Source organism: Acanthisitta chloris, unplaced genomic scaffold (assembly GCF_000695815.1).
Source record: "Acanthisitta chloris isolate BGI_N310 unplaced genomic scaffold, ASM69581v1 scaffold12451, whole genome shotgun sequence".
Classification (NCBI taxonomy): Eukaryota; Metazoa; Chordata; class Aves; order Passeriformes; family Acanthisittidae; genus Acanthisitta; species Acanthisitta chloris.
The window spans coordinates 117508-130455 of NW_008654403.1; the positions used below are offsets into that span (position 1 = coordinate 117508).

A 12948-nucleotide genomic window follows, 5' to 3' on the forward strand; every position below is an offset into this window, starting at 1 on the left:
ATTTGCTTGCAGTACTATGAACACATTCATCCCTGTGCTGCATGCATGAGTGGCCTTTCTTTGCTCCAGGAAATGGTCAAGGGTTTAGCAAGTTATCTGAAGGCAGGTGTCTGGAGATCTGTAGCCAGTGTGCTGGAATCACTGGATGCAGAGCTGTTGGTAGAAATCACACAGAATGAATCTGAGGTTTAATCTTCCTAATTCCCCTTACTCTTTCCAGATTTCAGGCATGGTGTTTCTGTACAGAACTCTTAGAAGAGTTGTGCTTGAGCCTGTAGCCATCTACCCAGTGCGGCCTGAGGTCTCCTACAGCATTCCTCACTTTGGCCTATTACTACTTCTCTAAGCTTTTTTTTTGCTCATTTTCCTCTTCTAAAATGTTGGGGGTTTTTTTCCTCTGCTTGACAGACGTTGGCCTTCTATACCTTTGAATTGGGAAGAAACACGTAAGCTAAAACTTTTTTTCCCCTTACTGTGACTATTACATTGTTCCTTTGCCTTTTTCTCTCTTCTGTATTTGCTGAAACTTTATCTTCAAGAATCTGCATTAGCCTGCCCGCCCCAAACCTTATTCTGTGTATTCACTGTACTTCTCAATAATCTCCCTGCATCACCTTTTCTGCCATTATTCTGTCCCTTCTTTCAGGCTGAGCCTTACGCATGAACCAGTCCTGGTTCCTCAAAATACTGTCTTCATCAAATCCACTTCTTTCCCAATTCTTTTAACTGATTTCCAGTAGCCTTCCAAACCTTCTCTCACCAAGATACTGCTCCTTGCATAAACTCCATCATTTCACCTAAGGTAATAAATTCTCCTTTCCACTACACGAACAGTGAAAGCTTGTAAATGCCCCAGAGCCTTAAGAATTCATTAACGTGATAACTGGAGGGCTCTAATTCTCAAGGGGATTGGGGCTGCCTACATCTGACAGCAGTAAGAATGAACTTTGAGCATGAACAAATGGAGCATGGAATGAGTTAATACAGAGCAAAATTTAGAAAAAGACTGAAGTTGAAAACCATTCCCAATAAAAGGAAACCTAGAAATTAATCTCACATCTAGCTTCAGTAATGATTCTTGTCCTAGAGGTAAGCTGTAAACTGACTACATGTAAACTCTGAACAAGCCCTGTAACAGTATGATGCATTAAGCATCAGGATGACAGTCTGTTTTTTCCTCTTCAGCACAGCCAAGTTTGCATATATGTCCTCCTCTCCTACTGCTCTAGATGTCTTTAGCAGAGGTTTGCTAAACTTAATCTATACTTGCTGACCAATAAAGCCACAACTACAAAACCTCCCTATGGAGGAACCTTATTATGGAAGAAAGTAACTTTGATATTGTGTGACAAAAAAATTAAGCATGTTTTCCTTAGTCTCAGTACATACACACCAAAGCTGTTGCCAGTACAGAAAACACAGCCTAAAGCTGTGGCACTCTTAGGGTCTTGGTGGAAACTTGGGCCAAGGAGGAAACTAATGCTGAGAAAACTGAGCTACTAACCAATTCTGTGTGCAGCTACGGAGGACAATGCAGTGGGGAGATGAAACTGTGATACCTCTGTAAGAAAGTTACATCAGTTACCTAAGTAAATGTTACAAGCACCGTTAAATGTACTTCAGTACATTTAATGTATTTCACTACATCTTATACTGTGTAAAATGCAGTCATGTAACAACACCAGTAGTGCTACATAAACACTGCCTTCTGCACACTGGATTCAAACACCTGAGCTTCAAACCAAATTCACCTTACACCAGATGTGGGTTTCAGATGAGCATCAAGGCTACCTGTGGCCAGAGAAGAAATTCAACCCATGCTACACTGAAGTTTAACCTCGCCTGCCTGCACTGACAAGATGGATTTAAGCTGGGACTTTCCAGAGAGTTCCCCATCTATATTGGCAGCATCAGCTGAGGGAACAGGCTGGCTAAGTTCCCTCCTACAAGCACTTGAGGCAAAATGTTGTGAAGGGCTGCAGAAGCAGCAGGCACCATTTTCTCCAGTGCAGCAATTTTTCACTTAGATAATTCGCATGAGGACTAGTTAGCATTTATGCATAGCTTTGAAAGGGACAGTACCTGCTCTGAAAGGGACATAGCCCTCTGTGTTTCATGTGCTCAGCTGTGGGAGACACACCAAAGCAAGACTCAAGATGTTCAGCAGCAGCATGTTTTTGCACTATCTCTTTGCAACAGAATGTAGTTCAGATCAGTATTAATAGTATCTGAAACAGTCTACTTTATCCAATCATGTTTTAATTTAATTTAAAAAAGCCTATGGCTCTTTAAATATAGTTAGCATGTAAAAATGGTAGAAAGTTTGCTATGCATCAGTTAATCCCACCCTTGTTCCACTGAGCGTAGCTGGATTCACCTTCTCCACTGCACTTCTCACTGCTTATAATCTGGTTCTCCAAGAATTTTAGTTTTCTGGGACAGGCTGCAAGTAGGAGAGAAGTAGTAGAAACACTCACATATGACACTGGAAAAAGTTTAGGATTATTTAAATTCTTTTAGTCTCAGTATGGAGATGCCAGAACGGGATAGATGTGTAAGTACACTTTAGTTGTGTCTAAAGTGAATTAGTAAACTTTGCAATGAAAACTGGAGATTAGTAGCTGGATTATGGCATTCAGTGTGTTGCCATACGCTGCAGAACACATCTTTTGAAGGAGATTTTAATCAACTCAAAAGACAATATGGCAACTGGCAGCCTTTTTCTTTATTGAAGCAAAGTCACAGCATTTTCAGCACTGTTCCCCTCTTGTGAAGGGAAGAGTTAAATGAAGGCCCCTGAAATTTACATTACTAACAAGTAAAGGATTGAAGAAAGAGATTACAAGCATATTTCTCTAAAATAAATAATCTACAAAGAGTGCTTTTTCTTCTTAAAAGCAATCTAAAAATGTATAAATTCTACGGTAGGGAGATCAAAAGATATTTTAACAACTTTCAATATTTACAAACAATACAAAAACTGCGCATGCCATCAAATGATGAAAAATTCTTCTTAAAAATTAAAAGCTTCATTCCTACTAAGAACCAAAAACTCCAGCCAATAATTCAGTTTCAATTAATGGTCTTCTTTACAATTGGAAAACCGTTAAATGTTTTTATTATCTGTAAAATGTACAATAAAAATGAACCTCACTAAATTATTAAGGTTATAAAAGAAGAGAAATACTGCAGGCAAATCAAGAAGGAAAGTAAGTGTAACTTATTCTTTGGTAACCAAAACTTAGCAAGTATCTGTATTTCAAGTGATGAAAAGTAATAGTCTTCCCATTTAGACCAACGGAAGACAGACTTCTGGCAAAACACAACTCCCAAGTTTCAGTTCTGAAAGACGGGCTCCACCTACAGCTCTGTAGTGCAAGTTCTCAAAGTCAAATTTTGCCTTCTAATTCAGAAACATAACCCTTCCAAATTCTGGCAGTACACTGCCTCATTCCTCTCCCACTTTTCTGTTGTCTGCTTGCATCCTCTGCACACATCCAGTTGTTCCAGTTCTTTAAGGGAATACTCCAGTCAAGGAAGCAATTCACTTGGAAATGAGTGTTTCACCAAGTGTACGTGTGTGGCTGCATAGCAGCTAGTAGTGTGTTACAAAACTCAGCTCCCTTTTCCATAGTAACTTTTCCCTCAGGAAAAAGAGTAAGAAGTACAGTACCCTGGACCAATTCACCTGGAAACCTAATTGCTCAAGCAGGAGATGCTTCATTGAACACTGGGCCATACCCCAGCAATAAGCCATATAACCCCAGCACCAACCCTACTGCCATTTATCTCATAGATGAATGTGCCTCATCGTGCCTCTCTCCTCTTAACGAACGCACTATGCTGCACCACTACAATGCTTTTGAAGCAAGTGTCCAGCTTGTACCACAGGAGCCTTCCCATTTCAGGCTTATCCATAAATTTTGCTTGCACAATTGCAATCTCGAGAAAAACTTCACACCGCTACGGACTCTGAGAAAACTTCCCCCCCACCCCACAAGAGGACTTCTAAGGCTTTACACAAAAAATTCAACTGTTAACTTTCTTTAAGCCACAGACCGCTCATTCAAAGCAAGTGCTCCCTACCCCAACCCCACCATGCAGAACCGTCATTGCTATAGCATTTAAATATACACATGCAGTTCATGGAATAAATGCTCAGCAAAGTAAACTTGTCCTGGTCTGGGCTTTCTTCTGGAATCTAGTCCTCTGATTTTCTAGACTAATATCCAAAGCCTTTTGTCACACTGCCTTTTAACTTTCTTCAGAGGAAGGGTTTAGATACTTCCTTGAAGTACCTGGTTGAGTCATTAAGTCTAGAGGGGCTGGATCCAAGGTCTCCTTGCAGCCTGCCTCCTCAGCATACGGAAAGTCACTCATGTCCATTTCATCACTGTTAAACATATCGAGCTGCCTCTCTTCCGGCTCCTCCAAAGTCCTCCGGACCCTGCCCTCTGACTGCTCCACCACTTCCCCATCTCCTTCACTAATGACAGTCATGGGGCTGCTCTGGATGCGATTGCGGACGTTGTACTTGCTGCTGGCAGCAGACGGAGGTGTTCGTGACCGGCCGTACCTAGTGCCAGAGAAGGACATGCTCCTTGGCATCAGGCCCTCGTTCTTGGCCCACTCCTCCTGGGCCCGTTTGCTCTTGCTGGGTGAGCAGCTGGCAGGGCTGTCAGGAAGGTCAGGGGAGGCATCAGTCTTTGTCCGGTGGAATCGTGGGTCCGTGTTCTTCAACATCTCTGCCGCAGACATACGGGCACTGGTGTCACAGCGACTGCCTTTCTTCAGCAGCAGCGCTTTGAAGTTGTCATTGCTGGTGCTGCTCTTGCGAATGCTTCTCTGAATAGATCCGGCTTGTTTGAGGGTGGCTAGATTTGGGGAAGCACCAGTGGGAGTTACGGGGGGCGACGGAGAATGGTTGCGCGTACGGTCGTCTTCAGAATCTTTACGGCCAAGGACTTTCCTTTTGGATCTGAGTTTGAAATACAACAAAAAAAAAGAGGACCAAATGAAAAAATGAAGCTTTTTACCTCCCCTAATTAAATTCAGGTCAGAGGGATGACAATGAATTAAGCTAAAGCACAGAGAGGGGAAAGGGAGAAGCAATCTAAATCTAAAGCATGAGTAAGAACACCACCAGAACTGTATAGGCATTAATGCAGGTATTGGAGGCATAAACTAAGTTTATCATTCTTTCTCTGCAAATCTGGAACAATGAAACTACTAAAACTGGCAATACTGATGTACCAAACACTTTAGCAAATTTAGTGAATCAGGTTTTCTGGAGTCAGTCAAGTGCTAAGACTAATGTGTTATCAAGATTTATACTCAATGTCATTTCTCTCTTAGTTTGGGGATTTGATTCAAAATACGTTATCTTGAGTATGTTGGGGTGTTTTGTCTTCTTTTACTGTTTCATTCAATGTTTCTGGAGAATTAGTTTAGTGCACTTTGCCTTAGAAAAGGATACTGCAATGCACTGCTGCTGAAGTTAAGATGGAATAAAGGGAGCCACATATAGCCATCCTGGATTAAACGATTTTAAAAAAACCTCAAACCCTCCCTAACACAAATATTAAATAAATAGTGAAAATAGAGCTTTCCAGCTTCTCTTAAGATGTACAGACAAAATTCACAGTTATGCTGGTGCTCTGTCATTGCAACTCTTAACTAAATGAAGGAGAGACCAACTTCCTGACAAGAAAGTTATCTTTCCAAATGAAAGGGCGGAGTGTTTTTCAATTTAAATGCAAAGTGCAGGGATAACAGAAACAAAATAAACAACCACGGAACTGGGAATAAGCAGAAACTGGACTTCTATTGCCCCATTTTCACATTATTACAAATCTTACAGAAATGTACATGCCTGGCATGGGGAGCAAAGCTGCTTTGGTTTTTTGCTGACTAAGCAAAAATTAATTAATAAGACTATATATTAATAATGACTAATGTATAATAAATATGGTACTTTGGCAAAAGTTTAAAACAAGTCAGCACACTTGTTACAAATATAAGATTATCATACTATAATTCCACATTAATTTTGATCAAGTATGTGTTCAATGCAGACCATTCCCCCTGTAAAACACGTTTCTACTTAATGTGATCTTTAGCCTTGAGACTTCTCCAAGGCAAGTTCAAATGGTTTTATGCATTGTAGCTTACTGATAATTAAAAAGCTCTGAAAACAAAGTAGCAGGATCCATCAGCTGAGTAGGTGGCAGAAACAGACATTGCCATAGACTCTGCCAAGACTCTGAGCGATCCTGTCTCTCTTAAGTAGTGAGTTTTACACATAGATCACTTATGATATCCCCACAGGCAGCTGTACCAGCTGTTACTTTCAGCTGTTGTTGCCTCCACCTGTCTTTCTGGAAGAGGAATGTAATGCCAGCATCCATTCAGCTTGAGAATGAATGGACACCAGAAGACAGCATAGAGATAAAATGATGACTTCAGTAGTGGCAAATGTAAGAACCTTGTCTAGATTTAACTGTGAGTCAGTACTGTAGGCAGCAAATTAATTTGGTGCTTGGATGCTCTGCAAGTCTATATGTGAACATGTGTGTGCATTTGTTACAGGGCAAAGATTTTCCTTCATTAAGGTTTTGGCTACCCATGGGTATCTTTAAATACCGCAATGCTAGGGTTGTACTGCTGCCAAAACCCAAATGAAATGAAAAAGGAAAGAAAAAGCTAGAAAAAGGAAGCAAAATTCAATTGCAAAGATCTGCAGGGAAAGACTTCGTTCTCCCGGCCTGGAGTAATCCGGTAAGACTGTGAATGCAGTGCAGAGCAGTCAATTTGCTGTCAGCACACAACCAGCTTTCCTCAGTACATATGATTTATGGAAGAAACTTAAAATTAAGAAGCAAATTTGGTTTTGGTGGCTTTTCTGACACAGCTTATATATTAAAACACAACTGTGGCTTAAAACTTAGATTGTTCTTCCTGTCCTTCATGCACATACCACCAAATTTCTTGTCTTACTCCAAAGCACATAGTCAAGAGTGCCAATCACTGAAATAATACCTTTTAGAAGTAGTAGGGGAAAACCAAAACCTCCTTTTATTAATTAACAGCCAAGGAAGATAGTGGTTCAAGTCTAAAGCCAGCAAAAGCAAGGTTTTAATAATGAACGTGTCAAGCAGTTTCAGCTATGTCACATCCAGTTCCATTGTCCATTTCCCCATAAACTCGTGAATTACATGTATCTCTATCTGTATACGTAACGGAGAAAGGCTACTGTCCAGAATATTTCCCTCTAAAAGCAGATTTGTTGCAGTTCTAGTGAGCACCATGCATGCAACAGCTCATTTTTAGAACAGCTCCTACAGGCCAAGTCCTAAGGGGTAACTAAGTGATAAACAGTCAGTATCATATATATGCAATTTTGTGTAACATCTGAAATGCAATAGTTCCGAAAGTTTGTAAAAAAATAGCATTTGCATCCGAAGTGCTGCAGGCTCCCAGGCACTCTTTCAGTTCTAGTGAGCACCATGCATGCAACAGCTCATTTTTAGAACAGCTCCTACAGGCCAAGTCCTAAGGGGTAACTAAGTGATAAACAGTCAGTATCATATATATGCAATTTTGTGTAACATCTGAAATGCAATAGTTCCGAAAGTTTGTAAAAAAATAGCATTTGCATCCGAAGTGCTGCAGGCTCCCAGGCACTCTTTTCTTTCTGCCCTGGCCCCTGGGGAAACCCAGGCGGGTACCCGACACAGCCACGAGGTGGCGGTGCCGCCGCGCGCTGCGTGCGCTGACCCAACGGGGCACACCTTGCCTTCTGTGGCGTTAACACTTCATTTGTTTGGGGTTTTTTGCTTTTTCCTTTTGAGAATCTGACGTGAACAGCACAAAAAAATCTAGCTGCCTATCCAGGATGATTTTGTTTTCAAGGGAAATGAATAATGTCATTAATAATAGAGCCAGTATTGCACATTTCATTCATGAACCAGTTTGACACAAAACACCCGACCTCAGGCTGGATTATGGCAAACTATAATCCAGCGTTTGCCATATGTTTTGCCATATGACTGACATGTTGTGTTACTTGCCAGTTTCAGCCACGCTTGCCATGAAGCATTAGCGTTGAGCCTCTGTCCCAAACTGCACCATATAAGCAGCGAAGAGAGTAAAAAGAGATGGAGAAGAACGAGAATGAAAACAAAAAGATACACAGAAAAAGCAACAGTAGAGTTAATATGGCAGATTGAGAACAGTACAATAAATACTAGATGTAACTTGATATTTTAAGAGGCAAGGTATTTATAATATAATCTATATTGATTTAATGTAGTTTTTAGTTCAGAATGTATTAAATATATTTGTAGAACATAAAACACAAGTTCTTTTCCTCATCTTTTTCACATATAGTCTTAGTAGAAAGTTGATAAGTGTGTGCTTTCTGTTAAAGCAATGACTGTTGTAATTGGGTGTTTTAGTGAAATAATGCTAAATTAATTTTTGAGAGACCTACCAGACCTGACAGTATAGGAAGGGCAATTTCTGCAGTACCTGTGAATGGCTGCAAAAAGATCCTCAGTAGTCCTTGGTCTCGCTGGTGTTGCCACTCCGTCTGTCTCTTCCCCATAACTATTGCTTGGCAGGAATGAACTATTTGCTGTATCTGATTCAAACACCTCCACTACGCAGAGAGAATGAACAAAATCGTCAGTCTGTGGTGCGAACCCAACAGGCATATAATCCTGAAACCAGCCCTCACTGCCTCTAAGGCAAAGCATCTGAGAGACTGAGTGAGTGCACAGTTGTCATTATTGTGATTTCAGACCAATGCTTGCTTAGGAAACTGCGGTGCATGAAATGCCTGTGCTTGCTCTCACACAGGCAGAGAACAATAACTGAAACAAAATTTGTATGGTTTCCACTAAAATGCAAAACCAAAATTAACAAAGCTAAGCATGTTTTAATCCTATCACAGCTAAATAAAGCATTTTTCTTTCCACGTTTGCATAATGAGAAGTCAGAAAGGAATTGCAAGAAATCTCATAAAGTATTAATCGGATTCCTACAACTTTCTTCAGGCTTTTAGTTATAACAATCACAAGATTCTTTCCTCTACAGAATCCCACCTGAATGCTAGGATTGCTATTGTCACTCCCCAGCATCTTCCAAATAGCTACTGCTGCATCTGAAGAAGAGTCAGAGAAAAGAGACTCACCACTTTCGTTCTCTTGAGACAAGTGCCCGTCAACGTTACTGCTGCTGTCTTGGCTGCTGCCTGAACTGCTTCCTTCATCAAAAGCGGACTGCTCCTCCTGACTGGGTTCTTCTTGAACTGGTGATGCAGCAGGCTGTACCACAAAGGCATTCGCTCCCACTGTCTCAGAGAAGGTGAATCCAGCAGCTCCTCCCTCAGGAACCAGGCTGCCAGAGTCCATCTCGCTAGAACCGAGTCCATCTGTAAGAGGATTTCTCGCCTCCTTGCAGTGTGCAAGCACAGTGTCTCTCTTAGTTGGGCTTGATGTGCTTCTGACAGTATCACTCACTTCAGCTGCTTTCTCCTCTGTAAGATCTAACTGTGGAGGTGGTACAACAAGGAACAGTTTGGGTTTCTTTGAAATAGGAGGTGGTTTCTTGCTTGGCAATATGACCTGAGTCTTGTTGGGAGACGTTGGTGACCCCTCAAGTGACATGCCAGAATAGAGATCTTCACTCTGCACTGAAGACTCAGGTGTGTCTTCAGTAGCTGTCCCCAGCGCATCAGCTTCGGAAGACTTTTTTAGACCTACTGCACTCGCAGACTTTTGATCACCATCAAGCACAGATGTGTTTTCAGAGAGAATGAGAGGAGAACCCCGAGACAGTGTTTGAACTGCATTTTTAAATGAACTGCCTTGAGTTTTCATTTCCTCGTCGCCTAAGCTGCTACTGAGCCTCAGTGAGAGGGATGGCTTTAGTGAAGACTGTGATGATGAATTTGCAGTGCCCTTTTCCTGAGAGGTGGTTTCAGAAGCAGATTCAGGTGATGGTTCACCTTCTGTTGCCTTTTTCACAGACCTCAACTGCACCATTTGCAATGCTTTGGTAGTAACTAATGGCATCACAGGTCTCGATGCATCTTGCTTGTTGAGTGGCTTTTTCATTGGACTGTAGCAAGAATCCTCCTGGTTATGTTTCTTAAAAGAATAGTGTGGGTATATTGTTGCACCTTTTGTAAGTTTGGGATCAAGAGGTGGTGCTGGTGGTGGGACAGCTACGGGGCAAGTAGGAGGAGGAGGAGGAACAGAGGAAGAGAAGGAACTGATGGAGGCTTCTTGTGGAAACCATGGAACAGTCTGAGCAAAAGAAGAATTGACATTAGCTTCTGGCGGGGGAGGGGGAAATGTGGGAGAGGCTGACAATGGCGACAGATCCATGACTTCTGCCGGAGGAGGAGGAGGGGGCGGAGAAAGCTCGGGGCAATGTGAAGGTGTTGGAAGAGGAGGTGGTGGAGGAGGTGCACCAGAATCTGGAGGAGGGCTCAGGGTGGGGTCCAATTTCTTCACACTCACACTCCCTTCAGTAGATGTATTTGAAGAAAGAGAAGTGGAGGATGAAGACATGGAGACTGAAGATAGAAGAGAGGATTTCCTTTCAGGCACTTTAGGTTTCAGCTTGGATTTCCCATTTCCTGATGATGCAGATTTTAAAAGTACAGGCACTGGAGTAAGCGCAGTGGGTGTATTGGACTGGCTGGAGTACCCACTTGATGGTGATGTGACTCGATGGGATTTCTCTGGAGAAGTGCTCTTTGGTTTGGCCAGTCCACTGGGCACTTGTGGCACAGAAGCCCTTGAGCCATCACTGAAGTGGCTGATGCTGTAATCGCTGAGAGCAGATGATGTACTGGCAGAATGGGTCACTGGGGATTTCACCTGGTCGTCTGCCACTGCGGCATAGTCACTGTAATAGCCCCACTGGTCAGCGTACTCCGACTTGATGCTACTTGTTTCACTCTGAGAAGGAGTGACTGTGCAGATGGAGTACAGGTTTGGAGCAGTGGTGGACATCATGCTGCTGCTTGCACTGACCGAGCTTTGGCTGCGAGAGCGCAACACCCAGGGGTCCTCATAATCACTGCAGGGGCTCTGGGAAGGGGAGCTGCCATTTTTGCACTTGAGATTCAACTGCAGAGAATGCTGGAGGGTGGCAATGAGGGTTTCATCAAGTACCTGTCCATTGGATTGTGCTTTTTTCTTAGGCATCCTTCTGAGTGAGTCTGTTCTGGATGGTGGCAAAGGTGGCTTCTTTGCCTTTTTCAGAGAGATGTTTCTTGCAAGGGATTTGTCACCTTGGCCTGACTGGTCATCCTGATGTTTCTTCTCCTTTCCTTCAAAGACATTTATCACACTGTCTCTGGGGTTCCCAAAACCATTAGTACTATTGCATGGCATGTCTGACTTCAGTCCAGAGTCCATATGCATGGAACTGTAATAACCGTCATGATCCACAGAATACGGAGAAGTAGAATCGTCCCTGACTGACGTCCTCTCCAGGCTGCTGCTGCTCAGGTTGCTACCAGGAGTGGCACAGCCTGGCGTGGTACAAACCACCTTGCGTGACAGAGTCTCGCTGTTCTCTGAAGACTTGTACAACCAATGCTCTGTGTTGCTCACTGCTGTTTGTGCTCGCTCTCCAGAGCAGCTAGATTCGCTTCTACCGTCACTGTCCTGGGAAGGGCTTGGTAAAGCAAGATTGTTCCTACAGCTGTAGTTCATGCTCTGAGACCCAGCCTCTGCATTCCCAGGAGTACTAAGAGAGACAGCAGAGTCACCAAGAGAAAGCATCATGACAGTATTGGATGGGATGGTATCTGACGTTTGTGAGTGACGTGTGGAGCTACTTTCACTCCAGTTACCACTTGAAGAATGGTGATCTTCTTTCCCACTTACTGCATTGCTGGCAACAGGATTGTCTCTTGGATTTGGGTAGGCAGTAGAGCTGGTAATTTTACTATCCAATGATCCAACACTCTGGGCAGCATGAATAATGATAACTTCTGAGGAGGATGACAGTGTTGCATTGGGTATGATGCTTGTTGAGTAGGTGGCATGAGGAGAGACCACGCATGCCGGGCTTGTGGACTTTTCACTATCACAGCTTCTCACCTCTTGGGACTTTGGCCTCGACAAGGTCCCCGTAGTAGGATTATTCCTCAGATGCACAACACTATCATCCACTTGCAATTTACTTATCTGGTGGGGTAAACTGCCAGTGATGTCTTCTGTCTGCCTAGAGATGCTCTGTGTCTCCTCTAGGGACTGCAGAGACACTCTCACACCAGCCCGAGGCAAGCTGTGGAAACCTATGTCGCTGTTTTGGCGAGAAGCAAATATAACTGCAGCAGAATCACTCATCACTGACATGTTTCCAGATGAGCTGGAGAACTGAGACATCTGGGCTGCAATGCCTTGTCCTTTCTGTGCTCGTATTCTTCTCATTGAAGGGGGCACAACTTTGACTTCCTCCGTCTGGCAGCTGGTGTCCTTGGTTTCAGAGCGCTGCATAGCAGAGCGATAGCTGTCTAGTCTCCCTAGCGTGGAACAATGATCTGGGACATACATCGAATGCCCTCGGAAATCACTTTGGCCAGCGCCAACTGCTGGAGTCAAAATAAAACAATTATTTCTTGAAACACAAATTCACAATCATCTTCTTACTCATTTAAAAACAACCCCCTAGCAAACTGCTTGATCCCCATGCTCTTGCAGTTATGCCTTCTGAAAAAGAATCTGCAACAATGGATTTTGCACAAGCATCTTGTGCTTTCTGCGTTTCTCTTCCCTTTTTTGCTATTACCACAACCCTTCTGCTTACAGAATCGTCTGTGCTCCTGCCGCACATTCGACACACGAAATCCACTGCTTATGACATGGTAATAATTTCCATAGTAATCAGTTATGTCAGAAACCAAGTAGCACTGTTTTACTTCCA

The 12948-nt window shown here is 42.9% G+C and overlaps 1 protein-coding gene across 1 annotated transcript in view; it reads right to left on the reverse strand.

Annotated features, from left to right (window-relative positions):
* Positions 1 to 4085: 4085 nt before the first annotated feature.
* The window catches only part of NHSL1 (NHS-like 1), a 49630-nt gene continuing 40767 nt past the window's right edge, over positions 4086 to 12948 (reverse strand). Inside the window, exons 6-8 of the mRNA XM_009083514.1 lie at positions 9194 to 12616; positions 8530 to 8659; positions 4086 to 4978 (exon numbers count right to left, since the gene is read on the reverse strand). Of these exons, the coding sequence (XP_009081762.1) occupies positions 4255 to 4978; positions 8530 to 8659; positions 9194 to 12616 (4277 nt within the window). The 3' untranslated portion in view covers positions 4086 to 4254. The remainder of the gene's footprint in view (positions 4979 to 8529; positions 8660 to 9193; positions 12617 to 12948) is intronic.